Source organism: Ylistrum balloti, unplaced genomic scaffold (assembly GCF_031769215.1).
Source record: "Ylistrum balloti isolate Yb309-2 unplaced genomic scaffold, AGI_CSIRO_Ybal_v1 Utg372176, whole genome shotgun sequence".
Taxonomy (NCBI): Eukaryota; Metazoa; Mollusca; class Bivalvia; order Pectinida; family Pectinidae; genus Ylistrum; species Ylistrum balloti.
This window is the reverse complement of record NW_026783031.1, coordinates 6,084-31,298: the sequence shown is the minus strand read 5'-3', so window position 1 is coordinate 31,298 and position 25,215 is coordinate 6,084. Positions and strand designations below refer to the sequence as shown.

Genomic DNA, 25,215 nt, shown 5'->3' with positions numbered 1-25,215 from the left:
TGCCAAGGCAGAGATGCCCTTGGGGCTCACGACAGCTCCTTTGGTGTTCACCAAGTTGCTGCTGGTGTTTCCTTCACTCACGCAGAATAGACGTCCACATCTATTTCGACGACTCCCTCATGCCTCTTTTGGTGTGGGAATCGTTAGTGAAGGACACTCGTCTGGTCCTGAAACTCTTGCTCAGAGTCGGCTTCATTCCTTCCAGAGAGAAGTCAGAGGTTCCTTCATATTAGGACTTCTTCTTCCTGGGGAACCATTTTGACATGGTTCGGGGCTTAGCCCTTCCACCTCTGGAGAAGTTTGAGAAGGTCAGGGCTCTGGCTCTGACTTTCATCACTTGGTCGCTTGTCCAGGTACATTGGTTCCTCAGTTTTCTGGGGTATCTCAACTCCTTGGCATATGTGGTCCCCCTAGGGAGGATTCACATCGGACCTCTCCAGATGTTCCTCCTGTCTGACTGGGTTCCGTCATCCAGGAGGCCTGGATCCCGCTTACCCAGTCGGTCAGGGAGTTCTCTTGCTGGTGGACCATTCAGGAGAACGTTTTCCATGGGGTACCTCTGACCAAGCCTTTCCCCTCTATGATCCTGTTCATGGACGCATTCATGACAGGAATGTGAGCTTACCTCGATGGCCAATGCCGCTCGGGGGAGTGGTCTGGCGAACAGCTCTCGGAGCACATCAGTGTACTCGAGATGAGACTGTTCATTTGGCTCTGCAGTCCTTTAGGGGTATCCTGCAGTCCAAAGTGTGGCTACCGACAACAGTTGTCGCGTATCTGGAGAGACAGGGGCCACCAGGTCTCATGTCCTGTGTGCCCTCTCCATCCACATCCTTCTTCTCTGCCAGGACATGCAGTTGACCATAGCGGTCAAGCATCTTTCTGGCAGGCTGAGTGTGTTGGTGGCCACTCTCCAGGCGCCACCAGCCGGTGTTGACGGAATGGCAGCTGTGTCCCTTGATTTTCAAGGGGAATTGTCAGGCGTGGGACAGACCTATTATAGACCTGTTTGCCACTTCCCTGAACAACCAGCTGCTAACCTTCGTCTTCCCGGTCCCAGACCGTAAGGCGTGGGCTGTGGACGCCCTTTCTCTGGAATAGGAAGGGACGTATGCATATGCATTCCCTCCCTTCAACCTGGTGGGCAGGGTTCTACAGAAGTTCTGGGAGCATCACTGCTCCTTACTTCTGAGAGCCCCTTTGTGGCCGAGGCAAGCTTGGTTTCAGGAGCTCTTGTCGTTTCTGGTGGAGGAGCCCTTGGCTCTCCCCACCAGACCGAATCTCCTTCGCCAGCCTTGGCCCAGAACGACACACTCTTGACCAGAGATCCTCCACCTTCACGCGTTGAGGCTATCTCTGGAAGCCACGCCAAGGCAGGCTTTTCTCAAGAGGTGTCAGATTGCATTGAGCAATCAATCAGGGCTTCCTCTACTGCCGTCTACCAGTCACGTTGGATGATCTTCTGTGATTGGTGTGTCGGCAAGGAAGCTTATTCATTCGAAGCCTCTGCATTTGATTGCGGACTTCCTAATCTCTCTGTTTAGGTACCGCTATCTGCCACCTGGCACTATTGCTGGCTATCGTACAGCTATTGCCAGAGTTCTTGCTTGTTATGGCAGGAAGGAGATCGGTTAGTCCTCCTCTCTTTCTGCCCTAATCAGAGGCTTTGCTATGAATAGAGTTGTTTTTAGCGAAGAATCAGGTTCTGGGGTTCTCGCACGATCCCATCAGGATCCTGGCTGTGACTAGCTCGGAGGAGCGAGATAGGTTGCTTTGTCTTTGTCGGGCTCTTAGGTTTTATCTTGGGGGGGGGGCTCTCGATCCCGTCTGTTTTGCCCATTAAACAGGGACAACGAGATATCTCCTCCCAGTCGGTTTCCAGGTGGATTTGCCAGGTGATTTAGTATGCTTACGAGCATTTTGATGATCTGGCTTGGGCGAGAGCGAAAGCGCGGTCTCACGAGGTCAGGGCCCTTGCTTCATCCTGGGCCCTTCTCTCAATGAGTCCTCCTTTCAGGAGGTCATGTCTGCAGTATTCTGGCAGGGCAGGGATACCTTCACAGATTTTTATTTGTGATCCCTAGCTTCCCACTCAGAAGGCCTGTATTCATTGGGACCTTTGGTGGTGGCATAGTCAGTGGCTGGGCCTCCTTGTTAGCCCTGGGCCATGTCTTTCCGTACGGCGGCATGTGGGTACACCTGCTCTTTCACAGAGAGGTCCCTTCCTTCACTTTAGCACTCTGTTCTCCCTCCCTACTACTTTGGTTGTGCTGAAGGGGCTGCCTGGCTTCTAGTCACCACTACGGTAAGACGAATTCGCATACTAAAGTTATGGTAATTATTACTGAAATGAAATTGAGGTTTTTTAATGTAAAACCAATTTTCATGATGTAATACTTACCATAACTTTATGGAGTCCCACCCTATCCTCCCCTCTTCCTTATCTGCCTGGCTGCCCCTCTGTGGGGTTTACGCCATAAAGGTTATTAGAGGAAGGGAGATCACTCTGCGTTCCTGCCGTGATGGCTCATGGATCGTAGGGAGGGCGGGATTGTTTTGAATCTTTTGTTGTTGGGATACAAAGATGGGTGTAGGTACTGTATTTGCATACTAAAGTTATGGTAAGTATTACATCATGAAAATTGGTTTTACATTAAAAAACCTCAAGTCAGTAGTATGATAGCTTAGTCAGTAGTATGATAGCTTAGTCAGTAGTATGATAGCTCAGTCAGCAGTATGATAGCTTAGTCAGTAGTGTGATAGCTCAGTCAGTAGTGTGATAGCTCAGTCAGTAGTATGATAGGCCAGTCTGATAGCTCAGTCAGTAGTATGATAGCTCAGTCAGTAGTATGATAGCTCAGTCAGTAGTATGATAGCTCAGTCAGTAGTGTGATAGCTCAGTCAGTAGTATGATAGCTTAGTCAGTAGTGTGATAGCTTAGTCTGTAGTATGATAGCTCAGTCAGTAGTGTGATAGCTCAGTCAGTAGTGTGATAGCTCAGTCAGTAGTGTGATAGCTCAGTCAGTAGTGTGATAGCTTAGTCTGTAGTATGATAGCTCAGTCAGTAGTGTGATAGCTTAGTCAGTAGTGTGATAGCTCAGTCAGTAGTATGATAGCTTAATCAGTAGTATGATAGCTCAGTCAGTAGTATGATAGCTTAGTCAGTAGTATGATAGCTCAGTCAGTAGTATGATAGCTCAGTCAGTAGTGTGATAGCTCAGTCAGTAGTATGATAGCTTAGTCAGTAGTATGATAGCTTAGTCAGTAGTATGATAGCTCAGTCAGTAGTGTGATAGCTCAGTCAGTAGTATGATAGCTCAGTCAGTAGTGTGATAGCTCAGTCAGTAGTGTGATAGCTCAGTCAGTAGTATGATAGCTCAGTCAGTAGTGTGATAGCTTAGTCTGTAGTATGATAGCTTAGTCAGTAGTATGATAGCTCAGTCAGTTGTGTGATAGCTTAGTCAGTAGTATGATAGCTCAGTCAGTAGTGTGATAGCTTAGTCAGTAGTATGATAGCTCAGTCAGTAGTATGATAGCTCAGTCAGTAGTATGATAGCTCAGTCTGATAGCTCAGTCAGTAGTGTGATAGCTTAGTCAGTAGTATGATAGCTTAGTCAGTAGTATGATAGCTCAGTCAGTAGTATGATAGCTCAGTCTGATAGCTCAGTCAGTAGTGTGATAGCTCAGTCAGTAGTATGATAGCTCAGTCTGATAGCTCAGTCAGTAGTATGATAGCTCAGTCAGTAGTATGATAGCTCAGTCAGTAGTGTGATAGCTTAGTCAGTAGTGTGATAGCTTAGTCAGTAGTATGATAGCTTAGTCAGTAGTATGATAGCTTAGTCAGTAGTATGATAGCTCAGTCAGTAGTATGATAGCTTAGTCAGTAGTATGATAGCTCAGTCAGTAGTTTGATAGCTCAGTCAGTAGTATGATAGCTCAGTCAGTAGTATGATAGCTCAGTCAGTAGTATGATAGCTTAGTCAGTAGTATGATAGCTTAGTCAGTAGTGTGATAGGCCAGTCAAGCTTTTTTCTGTTCTGTTTGGTAGCTACCAGGTACTGGAAGGAGACCCTGCCTCATTGTTACTTTTGATGTTTACTTGTTGGTAAACTCAGTAGACAAACAGACACATTGATTACTTATGAAAAATCTAATGCTGTAAACATTTGATTTCTAAGGTTCGCTTGGCTGCATCAACAACAACAAGACGATTTTTGTTAAGTCTTCCTTCAGAAAAAAGCAGAGAACACTTCTTTCCTGCTCTCCTACCAAAGATGTGTCTAAACAGGTTTGTATTGCAAATAACGCTTGATAAAGGATTCCCTTTAAAATAGTCTTTGAGATATCATGTTGACTTTATACTGCTTGATATCTTACTCCAGATATAAGTAAATGAGAGAATACCTGATCGATTTGATTGGATAATATTTACATTAAATAGAGGCACTTAGTATCTGTGAAACTTTGAAATTAAGGTATGTTGTAAAGTTGGAAAAGTTGAAAGATACTTCATTCACCCCAAAGATGTTTTGTTAGAATTTTAAATAGAAATCAAAACTTTTTCCTGAAGTGATTCAAAATAAAAAAAAATGAGAGTGGCTTTTATAACTATTCAACCAATTTCGAAACTGTGTAAAATTTCCTGTGGTCTTGAAATGAGATGCTATCTGAGGGCCAATCATACTACAACATCAGTATGGACCATGTTACCTGTATTTCCTTTTTGTTTTAGTGAGATATTTTTAAACTAAAATCTATGTTTTCCTTGTTAGATACTACGTAGCTGAAGGAGTACGTATATACTCACAGGACACTTGGAAACTAGTGACAAAGACTGATGGCAAACATTATGTGGAAAAGTATATTAATCAAGTGGTAGGTTTTGTTTGAATAAAACTCATTTAGCATGTTTGCTTAAAATTGGGTTGAAATGACTTTTTGAGATCAGCCAGTCAGACAGCAGAATACACTGTTACCAGAAGATTTATTACATCTATAGAATAAAGTTGGCAGCTTCCTGTTGTTTGTATTGTTTCCATATGCATGCTAACTACTCTGAATGGGGTCAGACTAAAGCTTTATACAGTAGACAGAGTAGTTTTCTTATCTAAACATATTCACTTTGTTTATGATAGCTTGTGTAAGATTTCTAAAATTTATTGTCAATGATTATTCCAAGATATTTCTCTTCCATTTTCTCAGATACAGACTACTGTTGTCCTCAAACCATCAAGAAATTAAAATGATTGGCAGCTGACCATCTTTAATTTTGACTATGAATGTTTGTTATGGCTATTGTACTTGATGGATTTCATATGTTGGTTTCCCCATGGTCTATAGTTGGACCCTTATCTTCATTAGAAAAGGTCATCAGGACAGCCAATTGGGCTTGACTACATATAGATTCCCATGTAAGGAACTCAAGAAAAATAAGAGATTTGATATTCTTTTGATACTTTCAAAATTATATATGTGTAAAATGCCATTTAACTATGTTAAGAGTTGTCCTTCTTCAGGTTAATGTTGATTTTGATTTTAACTTTTAGTTTGGACAAGAAACCCAAGTTGTTTCATAGGACTGATCCATTAACTCGGGCAGTATAAGGATTGTTGTACATCCCTGTTTGTTTCATATGTACCAGAGTTTGATAAATTACCTCTGTTGGTGGTGTAAGGATAAGTTACCAATGTTGGTGGTGTAAGGATAAGTTACCTCTGTTGGTGGTGTAAGGATAAATTATCTCTGTTGGTGGTGTAAGGATAAATTACTCTGTCGGTGGTGTAAGGATAAGTTACCTCTGTTGGTGGTGTAAGGATAAGTTACCAATGTTGGTTGTGTAAGGATAAGTTACCTCTGTTGGTGGTGTAAGGATAAATTATCTCTGTTGGTGGTGTAAGGATAAGTTACCTCTGTCGGTGGTGTAAGGATAAATTATCTCTGTTGGTGGTGTAAGGATAAGTTACCTCTGTTGGTGGTGTAAGGATAAGTTACCTCTGTTGGTGGTGTAAGGATAAGTTACCAATGTTGGTGGTGTAAGGATAAGTTACCTCTGTTGGTGGTGTAAGGATAAGTTACCTCTGTTGGTGGTGTAAGGATAAGTTACCTCTGTTGGTGATGTAAGGATAAGTTACCTCTGTTGGTGGTGTAAGGATAAGTTACCTCTGTTGGTTGTGTAAGGATAAGTTACCTCTGTTGGTGGTGTAAGGATAAGTTACCAATGTTGGTTGTGTAAGGATAAGTTACCTCTGTTGGTGGTGTAAGGATAAGTTACCTCTGTTGGTGGTGTAAGGATAAGTTACCTCTGTTGGTGGTGTAAGGATAAGTTACCTCTGTTGGTGGTGTAAGGATAAATTATCTCTGTTGGTGGTGTAAGGATAAGTTACCTCTGTCGGTGGTGTAAGGATAAATTATCTCTGTTGGTGGTGTAAGGATAAGTTACCTCTGTTGGTTGTGTAAGGATAAGTTACCTCTGTTGGTGGTGTAAGGATAAGTTACCAATGTTGGTTGTGTAAGGATAAGTTACCTCTGTTGGTGGTGTAAGGATAAGTTACCTCTGTTGGTGGTGTAAGGATAAGTTACCAATGTTGGTTGTGTAAGGATAAGTTACCTCTGTTGGTGGTGTAAGGATAAGTTACCTCTGTTGGTGGTGTAAGGATAAGTTACCTCTGTTGGTTGTGTAAGGATAAGTTACCTCTGTTGGTAGTGTAAGGATAAGTTACCTCTGTTGGTGGTGTAAGGATAAGTTACCAATGTTGGTTGTGTAAGGATAAGTAACCTCTGTTGGTGGTGTAAGGATAAGTTACCTCTGTTGGTGGTGTAAGGATAAGTTACCAATGTTGGTTGTGTAAGGATAAGTTACGTCTGTTGGTGGTGTAAGGATAAGTTACCTCTGTTGGTGGTGTAAGGATAAGTTACCAATGTTGGTTGTGTAAGGATAAGTAACCTCTGTTGGTGGTGTAAGGATAAGTTACCTCTGTTGGTGGTGTAAGGATAAGTTACCAATGTTGGTTGTGTAAGGATAAGTAACCTCTGTTGGTGGTGTAAGGATAAGTTACCTCTGTTGGTGGTGTAAGGATAAGTTACCAATGTTGGTGGTGTAAGGATAAGTTACCTCTGTTGGTGGTGTAAGGATAAGTTACCAATGTTGGTTGTGTAAGGATAAGTAACCTCTGTTGGTGGTGTAAGGATAAGTTACCTCTGTTGGTGGTGTAAGGATAAGTTACCAATGTTGGTTGTGTAAGGATAAGTAACCTCTGTTGGTGGTGTAAGGATAAGTTACCTCTGTTGGTAGTGTAAGGATAAGTTACCTCTGTTGGTGGTGTAAGGATAAGTTACCTCTGTTGGTGGTGTAAGGATAAGTTACCAATGTTGGTTGTGTAAGGATAAGTTACCAATGTTGGTTGTGTAAGGATAAGTTACCTCTGTTGGTAGTGTAAGGAAAAGTTACCTCTGTGGGTAATCTAAGGATAAATTACCTCTGTTGGTGGTGTAAGGATAAGTTACCTCTGTTGGTGGTGTAAGAATTGTTGTACATCCATTTTAGGTGGATTATTATATTGAGGCTACCGGGGCAGACAACCATGCTGTACGAGAAGCAGCATGTGCCTGTATTGCAGAACTGGGAGCCAAGGTAAGTAAAGATGGATCCAAGTGGTGAGAACACTTGCTGTACAAGTACAAGTGTGTGTTTTATAGCAGATCTTGGACCTAAGGTTAATCAAAGATAGATTTGATTGGTCAGACCACAATGTAGAAGAATCGTATGCCTTATATACCAGATCTTGCACCTAAGGTAAGTCAAAGACAAATCTGTATTGTCAGAAAATATCTGAGACCAGATGTTCTTATACACGGACTAAATGTATAGATTTCATTATTTTATTGTGATTGCTTTTTGTCCGGCAGCGTCCGGCGTTCGTCGTCCAGCGTCTGTCGTAAACAATTTACATTTTCAACTTCTTCTCAAGTTCTACATGTCTCATTGAGCTGAAACATATCTAAAATGATCGTGACATGGTCCTGACCAAAGTTCAGGTTGGTCTGAAATCCAAGATGGCCACCATGGCCGCCATCTTGAAAACACATTTTCGACTTCTCCCAAGTTCCACCAGTGCGATTGAGCCAAAACTTGCATGAAATGATCATTACATGGCACTGAGCAATGTTTGTTAATTTCAGGTTGGCCTGAAATTCAGCATGGCTGCCATTTTGAAAATACATTGAAAACACATTTTCAACTTCTTTTCAAGTTCTACCTGTGACATTTAGCTGAAACTTACCTGAAATGATCGTGACATGGTCCCAACCAAAGTTGTTAATTTGGGGTTGGTTCGAGATCCTAGATGGCCACCATGGCCTCCACCTAAAAAACACATTTTCAACTTCTTTTCAAGTTCTACCTGTGACATTTAGCTGAAACTTACCTGAAATGATCGTGACATGGTCCCAACCAAAGTTGTTAATTTGGGGTTGGTTCAAGATCCTAGATGGCCACCATGGCCTCCACCTAAAAAACACATTTTCAACTTCTTCTCAAGTTCTACCTGTGACATTGAGCTGAAACTTACCTGAAATGACCATGACATGGTGCCCTTGGATCTTAAATCCAGGTGAAATAAGTTCAAAATTTTAAATCTTTTCCATGTTTTTGATTTCGGGTAAGCTTTGTTAAACTTAAAATTATACTATTCACAAGAGTATAGCTTTTTCTGAGAAAAATGTATGAAGATTTTCAGCTTCAAATTACTCGCTGTTATGTCTACCACTAATCACTGTTTTGATCGCAGATAGGCGACTTCATCACATGACCTTTTGGAACGTCGTTTTAACCTGCCCTTTTGTTATGATTTCTAAATTTGCATGCGCAAAGACATTGTTTTCAATCTCCAAATGATAATGATATGAATTAGGGTTGGGTTGCTACTATTTTAACTTTTTCGACATTTTTAATAAAATGGTTACATCTTAAAAATCTAACCATTTAGTCCCTTTCAGTTACTCCAAATATCAACATATTTCATTTTTTTTTTTTATACACAACATAAGAAACACCATAGTTAAGGTTTATATACTATTTATTATTTAAAACACTACATAACAAGATTTGTCATAAGAAATACATTTGGCTCTTCTTTGGGGCTACTCACCATGTGTATACCTTATAAAAACATTCACATAACACCTTAACTTACTAATAATTTAACCTGATCCGAACTTAAATGATAACATGTTATTATCCGAATGAACAAGTAAAATTTAGTTATTATCTGAATGGGGAAAAGAATTTCCTGGAATTCTATTGGCCAGGTTATGGGACCAAACCCTGGAACAGGGTAAAATCTTAATCGAAAATATAACCTGGAACAAGTTATGAGACCAAACCCTGGAACAGAATAAAATCTTAATCGAAAATATAACCTGGAACAAGTTATGAGACCAAACCCTGGAACAGGGTAAAATGTTTTTTACGATGTAACCTGGAACAGGTTATGGTGCAAGACCCTGGAACAGGGTACAATCTTAATCAACCACATATCCTGGAACAGGTTATGAGACCAAACCCTGGAACAGGGTAAACTCTTAATCTACGATGTAACCTGGAACAGGTTATGAGACCAAACCCTGGAACAGGGTAAAATGTTTTTTACGATGTAACCTGGAACAGGTTATGGTGCAAGACCCTGGAACAGGGTACAATCTTAATCAACCATTTAACCTGGAACAGGTTATGGGACCAACCCTGGAACAGGGTAAAATCTTAATCGACCACATATCCTGGAACAGGTTATGAGACCAAACCCTGGAACAGGGTAAAATGTTTTTTACGATGTAACCTGGAACAGGTTATGGTGCAAGACCCTGGAACAGGGTAAAATCTTCATCAACTATTTAACCCGGAACAGGTTATGGGACCAAAACCCTGGAACAGGGTAAACTCTTAATCAACAATGTCACTTTGACCAGGTAAGTGACTAAAAACCCTGAAACAGGATAAATTTTCAAACAACAATGTTACCTGGAACAAATGTAATTGACTAAATCCTGAAACAGGGTATAAAAACTTAAACAATGTAACCTAGAAACAGGTTATATGACTAAAAATAATACATAATTAAATTTGTAACATACCAGGTAAACACTCGCACAAATACATATGCAAAAAAGGTTGGGAATAGCCATCAACAAAAACATGATGAGTAGCCCAAATACATGTTCTTAACAAAATGTAAAATTAAACAATGGCTTTGAAAATACTAAGAAATATATACAAAAAAAGGGCGATGTACGGGGATGGTGGGTGGGAAAGTTTCATAACTGTCCAATGACACTATAAACCTGCCCACGTGCTGCTTCTCTCTACACTTTGAACACTTTTCTCTCTCTTACAAACAACTGCTCTCATTGGTTCATTCTGATCACGTGAACCTATACGTCATACTAAATTTAGACACCCTACATAAATGTAAACAAACTAATATCTACCGTCAGTAATAAGTGTGTACTAATAACCTACATCAATTACAACCTATTTACCCATGCTTACACACACCAACCAGCAAATAAGGATGACGATATGTTGTGTATAAACTCAAATTAAATAAATTTCCATTTAAATGTTTGTAATCATTTCTTATTTAAATTGGTTGTTTACTTATCATATTTACAAATAAGCTTTAGTTTAACTTGTAATATCAAATGGTTTAAGTAGCAATAATAATCCTCGAAATTTTGAAACTTTTTTTCCTTTGGTTAACTTAAAGTTTGAATATAATAAATGTCTGACGATAATAAATTGTTAGATTGACAGAGAAAAAGTGCGGCCCTTTGTGCCTCGACTACTGGAGACCTTAATCATATGTTTTAATGATGAGAGCTGGCCTGTGCGAGATGGTAATTATTATCTTTGTACAAAAGAGTTATCAATATTCATAGTGTTGTGAAATTTTCTGTTGTCAATGTTCAGCTGTTTGGTGTTTGCAATTTAATTCAAATTATCATATTTGTTGGTTAATTCTCATACAGGTTTCTGATCAACTGGATACATTTTCAATACAATATCAAAACCAGAATGTCAGTTTCATGAAAAATTGTTAAAACCAGGTTTGTTTTCTGTTTGCCAGTAAATATTTCCACAAGGTTGTTTAGATATTACTTATTGTGGAGCATTTAGCATATCAAATTACAAGGGCCTATTTCTTAAAAAATACTTTACATTTAACATTTAGCATTTCACTTAAAGCATAAAGCATTAGCATATCTTATTATGATTAATTCATCTTGAAATTTAAGTGCATTAAAGAGACAGTATTCCACCTATATTGATACTTTGATTTTGTTGTACCAAATTGCACAAGTGTATAAGAGTTTGGTTGAGATATGTTGTATTGACCTCATCAGAAGACTGTATATCAGTACTAACTGTAATACAGTGGTACTACCAGTTTTCTATTATCACTGCTGCAGTTCCTCTTACTTACAGCTGCCTGTGTGGCAAGTGGAAACTTTGTTGTCTGTTTTCCAGAAGAATCCAGGTAAATGTTCAGACGACTGATGCACACATACATATCTCCTACTTTCAGAACCATTCTGGGATGATGCTGTTCCAGAACATCAGCACAATATATCCTCAAGCTGATGTTATTAAGTATCATTAATAACAATCAGGATAAATCATAAGTTGGGAAATGGAGGAAATATACTGGTACATGTAGTTAATTTGATGTTTTCCAGATTTTTTACCCACAACGCAGACATCAAACTATGGATTTAAATATAATCAAAGATGTAGGAAAGTATATGCCATTACAGTGTATATGACTGATGTGAACACTATGAAATTATACCACTATGTAAATTTGGGAATTCTCGAGGAAATGACCTGGTATCTAATTCCAAGCAACAATGTATATCCCTGACGTCGACATCCAAACACATGTATATACATCAAACAATTAATGCAAATAGTACAAATTATTTATCTGTTCTCAGTTTGTATTCCATACATTACTGATCTGTTTGATTTTACCTGTTCAGAAACATCTTTCCCTAGTTACAATCCTGTATCAGATAAACAACATACCTAATGTCTTAATAAATGGCTTCATTGCTGTTTATATTGTGAATTATGACCACTGTATACTTAGATTCCATTTCTGATTTTTCTTCTTTTTACTTCATTTTTAGGAGTTCACTGTCAGCTTTATATCCCTTGTTCTTCAATAATTTACAAGACAACATTCCATCTGTGCGTCAGGGTGCTGCATTAGCACTATCCAACCTTGTACAGGCCTATGGTATGTAATGTAAATAGGACCTTTCTTTTCTTGTCCTTGCCAACACTTTTGATCTTTTTCTTTACCATGGCCCATGATATGATTCAAAGATGTATCAGTTCAGGTAATGATGAAAGATCCAGAGAATCTTATATGATGGTCAGATTCATGTGAGTGTTGAGTTTGCAATGTGCAAAAATAAAGCATATTTGACAAATCTAATCAATCTTGTTTTAAATGTTGAAAAAGGTAAGGATTACTTTTTAGCCCGCCATCATCAGATGGTGGGGTATTCAAATCGCCCTGCGTCCGTGGTCCGTCCGTCCGTCCGTCTGTAAACAATTCTTGTTACCGCTATTTCTGGAAAAGTACTGGATGGATCTTGCTCAAATTTCATATGCAGTTTCCCCTTGGTCCCTAGTTGTGCATTGTATCTTTTTTGGACTGATTTGAATTCAAGATGGTCGACAGGCAGCCATCTTGGATTTTGGAAGTAAAAGTTTGTTACCGCTATTTCTGGGAAAGTACTGGATGGATCTTTCTCAAATTTCATATGCAGTTTCCCCTTGGTCCCTAGTTGTGCATTGTACCTTTTTTGGACTGATTTGAATTCAAGATGGCCGACAGGCAGCCATCTTGAATTTTGGAAGTAAAAGTTTGTTACCGCTATTTCTGGGAAAGTACTGGATGGATCTTTCTCAAATTTCATATGCAGTTTCCCCTTGGTCCCTAGTTGTGCATTGTACCTTTTTTGGACTGATTTGAATTCAAGATGGCCGACAGGCAGCCATCTTGGATTTTGGAAGTAAAAGTTTGTTACCGCTATTGGAGTTTGAAAGTAAATGTTTGTTACCGCTATTTCTGGGAAAGTACTGGATGGATCTGTCTCAAATTTCATATGCAGGTTCCCCTTGGTCCCTAGTTATGCATTGTACCTTTTGGACTGATTTGAAATCAAATTGGCCCACAGGCAGCCATCTTGGATGTCAACAGTAATACAGCACAAGCATATTTTCTTGGATATTCTATCATATTGATTCAAGACCATGTCCATTATCCACCTGTAACTGACTGCTATCTAATAATAGTTTGGGCTCTTTTTCAAATGATATTTGCTAACAGGTGCTTAATAAAAATATCTTGTGCCATCATTGAGTACATTCAATGAAGACCAGTTCATAAACATTTACAAAACCTGTAACACAAAAAAAAAATAAACAAATCTTCAAGAACTGAAAACAGATCCTCAAATGGAGGGCGCCAAGATCCCTCTGGGATCTCTTGTTGATATTTTATAGGCAAATATTACAAAAATTTATGCAATTAACACAAGTTAACAAATAATGTTTTATATATATATATATATATATATTGAGTTGTGTGATAGGTGAGGAAAGCCTAGACATTGTGATGGGTAAGATAACAAATAATGTTATATATATCACTTAACATATTGAGTTGTGTGACAGGTGAGGAAAGCCTAGACATTGTGATGGGTAAGATAAAGGAAGGTCTGGATGGAATAGAGAAACAACCAGCCTCCACAGAGAAATACAGTGACCTAGCTACAAGTCCGGCCACATATGGGGTGGTCAAACGACGCCGAGATAACGACTTTGACCTTCACACAGACAAACAGGTAAACACTTTCTTGTTTTGACAAGTTTTCATAGCTTATGACTGAACATATAACAATCCCAAAGTTTCAGAAGTTTTGCTGCATTGATACCTTATTACTTGTGTCACAATATCCATAAAGATATAGTCATTGTTATTGTGATATGTTTTTAGATGTATTCCTGTGGATCTCTTGCACCTAAGATGGGCAGATCAAGAGGAGGTGGTTGTATGGACCATAAGTTCAGGAAGCCGACAGAGCCATGGGAACTTGCTGATGGGTATGCTCAGAATTGTTCTGACATCACTGGTGCTTCACTTGCATAGCTGCCATGCATCATTACACTTAAGCAGCCTTTGTTTAAATTTGACTGAAACTGACAATCACAGTATTTGTGAAGGGCTAAACATTCTAGACAAAAAAAGTTGATGTTATTAGAAAGATCTTTTCTGTTTTTTTCCCTATTTTCATTTTTACTTCCTTATCCTTTATTCCATCCTCAAAACATAGCAAAATAAGATCCCCCTCAAAGTTGACAGCTTTACAGTACACTGTATTTAAATCAAAGAAGTTGATAGATATCATTGCCTGTCAATAACCAATGATTTCATACATCACTAAAATACTATATATTCAGCAGACACTTCAGTTTGTTTATATGTGAAATGCTGTCCTGTGCTAACTATATATTACAGTGATGAGATTCATTGTGTGTACAGGTGTATCCACTTACTTGCTGAACTATCTAATCACCATGACCTTGCTGCACCTGTCAGCCAGATGTTACCTGATGTCGCTAAATCTACATCCTACCAGCATTACACCCAACACATCGTCTACTGTGAAACTCTCTGTAAACAGGTTAGTCTTCATGATTTCTTGAGAACATGAACATCTCAACAGATTTGGTTTAGTTTTACCCTATATTACCATAACACAATTTTGTCATATTAAGCAAGGCCAGTTCCTTCTTTTTTTATGTGCAAGGGTGTTTTGTTTTTTTTTGGGGGGGGGGGGGGGGGGGGAGGCAGGGGGAGTCTTACACACATTTCCATTTTTTTCTTTAAATTCAGTCACTTGTCTATCTCTTTCAATCTTTCAAAAATATCTTTGTTATACAACTAAAAAATATTCATCTAAATCTTTTTTTTAAGTTATTCACCTATTTTAGGTTGAATAACATTTGCATAGATTATTACAATTTTGTTTATGCTGGAAAAGATATCTTGATAGAACTTAGAATTAAACTACATTAACCACTGGTACTGTGTATTGGTCACTAGTTCAAAATGCAATATATCCAGGACAGTTTTGACTGGGCCATGAATTTCAAACTAAATGTCTTGATGAAACTTGAGACATTATCATATTATCAGGTTACTGTGACCGCGATCCAAAGGTCATAGGTCACAATCAGCTTAATATGGAGCAAATCAAAATTATCAAGGTCACTAAGTTAAGGTTATTTTATATGTTTAACTACTGGTAAATATTTTGTTATGACATTATGAAGCAAAATTAGTCAGTATGGAGTAGATAAGTACATGATCAAAGGTTATAGTCAGAGGTCATGGTCCAGATCAGAATGATATTTAACCCGGTGAAGAATTTATGATATAAAAATTATGAAGGTCTAATTCTTTGTCTTTGTAATATTTTATTTCTTTTTTTTTTCTTTTTATGAACAGGAAAAATTTCTTGTCAAATTAGGAGAAACATTTGTTTTTACCAAAAAATAATTTTCTAGTACATTCTCTTCCATTGTTAATTTAATTCAGCTGTCAAATATTGCCAAAGGAATTGGAAAGCGACATTTCAAAATGCATTTAGAGATGTTTCTGGATGTTATATTCTACAGTTTGGTAAGTAAACATTGTTTTTGATTATTAAAACTTACTTGATTGAATGCAAACAGTTAAACTGAAATCCAGTCAGATCATTTGTATTTGCTGTTGGTTGCTGTTTCATCTTTCACTATAAGTTTTTCCATATTGTATAATGTATTGCCATTGTTACATGGAGAAAGATAAAAATTTACTCTCGGATTGATATATCCCTATATTATTCTGTGCTAGAAAACTGTTACTCATGGGACTGGCTCACTATTATTACATCACAAATCAGTAATAGTGCAGTGGGGTCACAACTGGCTGGAATCTCATTGGTCTGTACTGGTTTTCCTTGAGGTATAATCGTTGGGTGATGGCAGCTCACCTGAGTGGTGTGTAGTTTGTGGCTCTGACAATTTTGGTAACTTTTATTGGTTTATATCAGATGGATTTTCTTGATTTTGGTATGAAGTTGTTTAGAACATCACTGTAGATAACATATATTACATCGGACTCATAATTCCATGCGGAAAGGTTGCAATTTGGTGTTTTTTATGCAAATTCCTTCGTGGAATTGTGCAGTGCTGAGTTGTGTTCAGGGATTATACCTACCTGTATAGCTAACACCTCTAAAGAGACAGTGTACTTTACCTGTTCACCATGAGTGAGGAAAACCAGCAAGACTTGACCAGGGATTCTAGCACTACCCGGCAACCCATTAAAAGATCTAGAATAGTCACCAATAGTACTGACAGTGAAGACCAAGTCCTTGAGATAGAGGATATTAACAACAAGTTGGAAACCATTATGAAAACAATAGTGAAAACTGAGGGCCTCAAAGTGATAGTGACAGACATTGTTAATGGATTACTCCAGAATTTCCATGAGGCTATAACAAAAGATATCCATGTGAAAGTGAGAGAAGAAACTAGTGCGATTCGGAAAGAATTAGATAGACTGAACATGGAGAACGAAAGGCTGAAAGAAATGGTGCTTCAACAGAGAAAAGAAATACAGACTTCTACTACAAAGGTGAACACATCAAATAAACTTGCAGAAAAGGCCATGTCCATGGCTAATTATAATGAACAATATAGTAGGAAAACATCAATAAAAGTAATGAACATGGATGACAGGATACCAGACAAAGACCTAGAGAAAGCCTTCTGTGAGAAATTTAAGCAGGAAGCTAAGATTGAGATCAAACCATGGGAAATACTAGCATGTCACAGGATCCCAGGCAAAACCCCCAACAAGACCAAACCAGTGCTTGTGAAGTTTGCACGTAATGACATTAAACACCGTGTGATGAAGGCTCGTAAAGACAAAAGTTTGAGACTAACTTACAACATACGCGAGGATGTTACTAAACTCAATATTGAACTTATACACAGACTGTATGAAGACGAGCGGATTGAATCTGCATGGTATTTCAACTCGCGAGTGTATGGTAAAACTGTGAAAGGAGAACAGAAAATAATTGATATTTATGACAATCTTGACGACAAACTTAAGAAGTAACAGGAACATAGTAAGTTGAAAGTTTATGTTCCAAAGATTGTATGTTTGTTTACACTTGAATCTGCTATTTAAAATTGCCATATCACTATGTCCAATGCATGTACATCACCCCTTCGTCAACCACATGAAATATGACGACCCTATATATGATCCATATAAAGTTCAAAATTATTGATTTACATATAATTAGCTGATCTCCGTATATAAATCAATTAAATATAAAATGTATCATTGTAAAAAAAATAATAATAATTCCTGTTGTACCCTCTAGCTACACATGACTTTATTACCATTTTCGCTCACAAATGTACATGTATTTATGTTGTGAAAACTGACATTATATACCGTGTTTTTAAAAGAAATCCTGTCTGATATTATTGGCTACATGAGCGTGTGTCCGTTGATTTGCTGTTTCTGTCTACATGTACATGTATAAAAGGCCGGGTTAGCTGTTAAAATATTTCTTTCTGTAAGTTGTTCTGATGGTTGCTGTTTATGTGGATGGGAATGTTGATTGTGGGCGGGCGCACGTGTGGTTAATATACGTGCATGTGTGCTTCTGGACTGCACTTTCTTTAACTTTTATCATGCTATGAACATAATTGTTACAGGGATACATAAACTACCAAAGGGAGTTTAGTTGCAACTAATAACCCAGATTAATCCTAGAAAGGCATTGTATTAAAAATGTTAGCATCTCCCTGTAATATATAATGTATATGTGTAAACACAGGATATCTCAAGCTCTCTGGTATCTGCTCATCAATTATCCATTGATGCGATTAGCATGATGGGGGTTTAATATTGATGTTTAGTCTCCGACGTATGCCCTTTGCTTAAATATTAATGAAAAATAACTTTTGATATCTTAGTAGTCTGAGAGATATGTTCCGCACATGAAGTGTTCGGATCCTGTACAGTACAAATGCATTATTTATTAAAATAAAACCTTAAATTGTCATAGTTTAACATAGCTGCAAGCTTAACTATGAGGGAGTCACTCTTGATAATATTGGATGTTATAATCTGTTTGTTTCTTTTGTGTTATTCATGTTTGTTTCTTTTGTGTTATTTATGTTTGTAACATGTGTCAGTGCTGAATTTTCTTTACCTTCTCTAAAACATTTCAAGATTATGTTCTTTCTCTTTAGTAAGCAATCAGTAATTAAAACTATCATTATTGAATATGGATACAATTGATATACTTTCAGCTAATTGTCAGGGCCTTGGGAATAAGGATAAAAGAAAAGACGTTTTTTCATATTTTAGAAGTAAAAAATAAAAGATCTATTGTATTCAAGATACACATTTCACGCATCAGATTGAAAATAGAATAAGGTCAGAATGGGGATATGATTGTTTTTTTAGTTCCTTTTCTTCTAACTTTAGGGGTGTTGCAATATTGTTAAATGATAATTTTGAACATAAAGTTTTTAAAGTGAAAAAAGACGATACTGGGAATTTTTTGGCATTGGATATAGCTATTGATGGAAAACAGATTACACTTATTACGATTTACACTCCAAACACAGATACACGAAATTTTTTTTGAAAACATAGCAAACACTATTGAGGATTTCGGTAACGAATCAGAGATAATATGTTGGGATTTCAACTTAGTTTTAAAACCTAGCATAGATTATGAAAATTATAAGCATATCAATAATCCAAGGTCTAGGGATAATATCGGAAAACCTATTATCTAGTGTTGAGAAAGTAAATATAGAACCTAGTTATAGATCTGACCATTCAATGCCAATAATGAAGATAAAATTCAATAATTTCAAAAAGGGGAAAGTTCTGTGGAAATTTAATAACTCACTCTTAGAAGACTTTCAATATTTAGACCTTGTAAAATCAACAATACATGAAGTAAAAAAACAATACACTATACCAGTCTATAATTTTGCTAAACTTGATGAAATACATGATAATGATATAAACTTAATAATAAATGATCAGCTATTTTTAGAAACATTACTTATGGAAATTAGGGGGGAAACTATCTCATACTCCTCTTTCAAGAAAAAGGAACGAGGTCAAATAGAAATAAACTAAGGGAAGAAATAGCAGAGCTAGAGGCTAGGGAAAATATACCATTAGATGTCTTAAGAGTTAAAAAAGGCTGACTTAGAAAAGAGTAGAAAACAGAAACTTAAGGGTAGTATTATCAGATCAAAGGCAAGATGGATAGAGGATGGGGAAAAACCGACAAGTTATTTTTGCAACCTAGAAAAAAGAAATTTTACTAATAAAATCATACCTAAAATAGAAAAAGATGATGGAGTAATTATTTCAAACCAAGATGGTATCTTAATTGAAATTACCAAATTCTATAAATCTTTATATGATCGTTATGATAATACAGAGAGGGTTGATTTAAACACAATTTTTAGAAAAGATGTTGAGATTCCAAAATTGAATGATCAAGAATGTAATATGTTAGAAGGACCTATTCAATATCATGAGGCAGCTGCGACTTTGAAGAAAATGAAAAATAACAAAAGCCCTGGTTCAGATGGATTTACAGTTGAATTCTTTAAATGCTTTTGGAAAAATATTGGTTATTTTATATTAAGATCAATCAATTTTGGATACTCAACTGGCGAACTTTCTATAACACAGAAACAGGGCATCATTACATGTTTACCAAAGGGAGATAAACCTAGGCAATTTCTTAAAAACTGGCGACCAATTTCTCTATTGAATACTGTATATAAAATTGCATCTAGAGTGATCACAAGTAGAATTAAGACTGTATTAGATAAATTAATAAATATGGATCAAACTGGATTTATTAGTGGGAGGTACATGGGAGAAAACACAAGATTAATCTATGATATGATGCAATATGCAGAAGAATTTGATCTTCCTGGCCTGTTACTTATTATAGATTTTGAGAAAGCCTTTGATTCTGTGTCATGGAAATTTGTTGATGAAGTTTTACTTTTTTAGGTCATCTGACCCGAAGGGTCCGATGACCTATAGTCATCATGCTTCGTCCGTCGTCGTCCGCCGTGCGCCGTCCGCCGTGCGCCGTCCGTAAACTTTTCATTCAAACGACTTCTTCTCAAATACTAGAAGGTCTAGGGGGCTAATACTTGGCACAGAGGATACTGGCATGGAGCTCTACCAAGTTTGTTCAAATGAATGACCTTGACCCACTTTAAAGGTCACAGGGGTCAAATATGTTAAAATCTTTAAACAACTTCTTCTCAATAACCAAAAGGCTCAGATTGCTGATATTGTGCCTGTGGCATGCTGGGATGAAGGGCTATCAAGTTTGTTTAAATGAATGACCTTGAACAACTTTCAAGGTCACAGGGGTCAAATATGTCAAAATCTTTAAATAACTTCTTCTCAAATACCAGAAGGCCTAGGGGGCTAATACTTGGCCCATAGCATGCTGGCATGGAGCCCTACAAAGTTTGTTCAAATGAATGACCTTGGCCCACTTTCAAGGTCACAGGGGTCAAATATGTTAAAATATACAAAGGACTTCATCTCAATAAGCAAAAGTCTATGAGTGCCGATATTGGGTCTGTAGCATGCTGGGAGGAAAGGCTACCAAGTTTATTTAAATGAATGACCTTGAACAACTTTCAAGGTCGCAGGGGTCAAATATGTCAAAATCTTTAAATAACTTCTTCTCAAATACTAGAAGGCCTAGGGGGCTAATACTTGGCCCATAGCATGCTGGCATGGAGCCCTACAAAGTTTGTTCAAATGAATGACCTTGGCCCACTTTCAAGGTCACAGGGGTCAAATATGTTAAAATATACAAAGGACTTCATCTCAATAAGCAAAAGTCTATGAGTGCCGATATTGGGTCTGTAGCTTGCTGGGAGGAAAGGCTACCAAGTTTATTCAAATGAATGACCTTGAACAACTTTCAAGGTCGCAGGGGTCAAATATGTCAAAATCTTTAAATAACTTCTTCTCAAATACTAGAAGGCCTAGGGGGCTAATACTTGGCCCATAGCATGCTGGCATGGAGCCCTACAAAGTTTGTTCAAATGAATGACCTTGGCCCACTTTCAAGGTCACAGGGGTCAAATATGTTAAAATATACAAAGGACTTCATCTCAATAAGCAAAAGTCTATGAGTGCCGATATTGGGTCTGTAGCTTGCTGGGAGGAAAGGCTACCAAGTTTATTCAAATGAATGACCTCAACCCACTTTCAAGGTCACAGGGGTCAAATATGTTAAAATATACAAACGACTTCTTCTCAACAAGCAAAAGTCCATGAGTGCTGATATTGGGCCTGTAAGATGCTTGGAGGAGAGGCTACCAAGTTTGTTCAAATGAATGACCTCAACCCACTTTCTAGGTTTGGCTTGCTTTTTGTCAGATGACCGTTAAGGCCCATGGGCCTCTTGTTTTAATTTCGGACCTAGTATGAGAAAATGGATAACGACTTTGCACAATAATTCTAAATCTGCAGTAAATCAAGGTGGTAGCTTATCTCCCTTTTTCGACATGAAACGAGGCTGTCGACAAGGTGATCCTATTTCCGCTTATTTATTCATATTATGTGCTGAAATTTTGGCCCTTAGAATCAGAAATAATAGAAAAATAAAAGGTATATCAATAGATGGGGAACCAATTTTATTATCTCAATATGCAGATGATACCACAGTTATTCTTGATGGTACAGAAATATCATTAAAAGAAACAATGAAGGAGTTAGATTTTTTTGCAAAACTATCAGGGTTAAGAATAAACGAATCAAAAACTGAGGTTGTATGGATAGGAAGTAAAAAATATAGTAATGATACTTTCTTTCTTGAATGGAGACTACAATGGGGAAATACAAAGTTCTAATATTAGAAGACTACTTACTCCAATTGGAAGACTAACAGTAATTAAAACTTTGGTAATCTCTCAACTAAATCATCTTTTTATTTCACTTCCAAATCCTGATGAAACCTTTATCAAGACTCTTAACACAGAATTATACCATTTCCTATGGAATAGTAAAGTTGATAAGGTTAAACGAGACATTGTTATTAAAGAATATTTAGATGGGGGACTAAAAATGATACATATTATTTCTTTTATAAATTCACTAAAATCTGTTTGGATTCGTAGATTACATTTTGGAAAAGGCAAGTGGAGAAATATTCTTCATGCTAAATTAAACAGTAATATACTTAGTAATTGTGGAAGTGATTTAATTCATGACAACATTAAGAAAACTAAAAATTTATTTTGGAAAGATGTACTAAAATCATGGCTGAAAGTAATTCAGTCTAGCAGTAGTAATAACTATGAATCCTTTTTGAAGTCTCCATTATGGTTCAATAATGATATAAAAATAGCACATAAAACTGTATTCTACAATGATTGGTATCAAAAAGGGTTAAGGATTATTAATGATATAGTTGGTGATAATGGTAAGTGTCTTTCTTATGAAGTTTTCAAGCATAAATATAACATTAGGTGCAACTTTCTAAAGTATCATGGAATCACATCAGTAATAGCAAAAGCACTACACAAATACCAACAAAATAATGAACATGTATCTATAAAATATCCTTATATTCCATTAAGTTTAGAAATTATCCTAAAAAGTAAGAAGGGAGCCAGAGACATGTATGATGTTTTAAGTAAAAATAATGTCACACCCACAGGTAAATTAAAATGGATTAACTACGATATTAATGATGACACATGGAAACAAATCTACATACTTCCTTTTAAAGTCACTAAAAATACCAAATTTCAATGGTTTCAATATAAAATTAATCACCACATTTTGACTACCAACTCTGTGTTGTTTAAAATGGGTGTATCTGATACCTCATTATGTTCATTATGTAAAACAAATAGAGAAACAACTGAACACATTTTGTGGGATTGTCAAGAGGTGAGACGACTGTTACTTAGCTTTGAGAGACTGTCTCAGATTTTTCGTATTAACTTTATATTAAATAAGAAATCTTTCCTTTTTGGTTTCTTAAGCAATGATAAAACAAAGGATGCAGTTGACAATCTGATAAGTTTAATCATTAAATATTATATATATAAAACAAAATGTCTTAAAAATAGCTTATCTATACTTGCACTTTTAAATGAGATTAAGGAAACTTATAAAGTGCAAACGTATATATCGAAAAATCAAAATGAATCCGAGAATTTAAAACCTTTTGGAGAAAATAGTCAACTCTATTAGAATCTAATCCTCACACATAATTCTCTCAAAAGCTGCTTACTTAGTAATGATAGTCAACACTCCTGTTCCTTTCCTAAAAAAAAATAAAAATAGATAAGTATCACATTTCTTTTAGCACTGTACTATGTTACACTGTTTTTTTTTGTTTTTTTTTGTTTTGTTTTATGTCTATTGTCTAGTCTATCTGTTTGATATCTCTTGTCTAGAATGTCACTTGTACAACCTATTTGTATGTCTGTCCTGCTTGTTTACCATGTTTTGTTGTTTATGTAAATATTTCTACTTGTTTGTCTGTCTATTTATATTAGGTTTACCAAAATATTTATTGTTTCTAATGGCTACATGTAAGTGTCTACATGAAAGTGTGTTTGTATGATGAATGAGAGGCATCCTGCGTGATGGCACTTATCTGTACGGAGGCTGATCCCAGGGCTCCTCAACCCTGGCAACCTCCTCCAAATTAATTGCTGAGGGAATAAATATTTTTCTAAACTTTAAAAAAAAAAAAAAAGGTATAATCTACCCTAAGTAGATGGGCCATAAATTGATGGTTCAGCCCTGTTAATGTCACATGCTAAAGATAATGAATACTATGTCACAGCTGTGTTGTAATTTCCACCTTAAGTGGTCAAGTGATTAAGGTGTCTGACTTCTAGCTCTGGGCCTCAGGTTTATGACCTACATGTGGCAGTTGCCAGGTACTATCCCGAGGTCAATGGTTATTCCCCAGAAAGTCCTCCACCACTCAAACTTGGCATGTCCTTAAATGGCCTGTTGTTAAAAAGACTAAAAAGAACCTTAAATCAAGCTTAACAACAAGGTCCATAGATGTGTGATTTTTACTAGTCCAGCTAGTAACGCATGTCAGCCAGGAATAAAATAAGGACTTGTGGTGTTGATATTCTATCATTTTATTTCATGATTTGTAAAGTTACTTCTGTCTTGCAGACCTGTGATAATTCATTGACATCGAGTGCAGCTAGTCAATGCCTGAATCAACTTAGTGCTTTTTTGGGTCCAAACATTCTCAAGGGACGTGTGGAACAGTACAACCCAAGGTAAAAATAATGTCTTAAAGTTAAATTGATACAATCTATCGTTGAAATCAATAAATATGAAGCCAAAAGAATAAATTGATACAATAAAACCACTGGCCAAAAATCATGAAATTCCAGGGTGGAAAATCATACCACCCAAGGTTAAGAATAATGCAACATAATATCAGAAATGATACTACCACATTAAAAAAGAAAGTTAAAGACAACCACATAAATCCCTAACAAGTTTATTAAGTACTTTGCTTATTTCAGAATCAGTGCTAAAAAAAGTTTAACATATAGTGAGTTCAGCAGGATCATAGTGTGAAAATAGAGATTGGTTAAGTAGAGGGAATTAACTTAAAGCAGTTTAAGGGTTTGCCCTGTAACATTCCAAATTAAAAGTTTATCTTTGAATAAAATCTCTAAAAAGTTGATATACACAATAAAATTTGACCTTTGTCTTGTATATTACATTGCAGTTATTTGGAGCATCTGAATGCAAATCAGTGCATTGCAGCATTATAGCAGAGAAATGGATCTATGTAGTAAGTATATATTCTGAAGTGATATTGATGACAATACACAGAGCTCTCTTGACACCGTGTATACAGGCAACACTGCTGATATTGTGTAAAGACCGTACTACTAATATTGTGTATACAGACAACACTACTGATATTGTGTATACAGACAACACTACTGATATTGTGTATACAGACAACACTACTGATATTGTGTATACAGACAGCACTACTGA

General features: G+C 36.9%; 1 protein-coding gene across 1 annotated transcript; it reads left to right on the top strand.

Annotated features, from left to right (window-relative positions):
- Positions 1-4,178: 4,178 nt before the first annotated feature.
- Positions 4,179-25,006, top strand: LOC132564324 (uncharacterized; the record flags this gene model as incomplete). Its single annotated transcript, XM_060228990.1, has 12 exons — positions 4,179-4,288; positions 4,773-4,875; positions 7,545-7,631; positions 10,801-10,891; positions 11,481-11,532; positions 12,185-12,294; positions 13,743-13,912; positions 14,065-14,171; positions 14,611-14,752; positions 15,670-15,753; positions 24,367-24,476; positions 24,938-25,006. Coding segments are annotated over 12 exons (1,212 nt in total), but the record flags the coding sequence as incomplete, so codon positions are not given.
- Between the last annotated feature and the right edge of the window lie 209 nt (positions 25,007-25,215).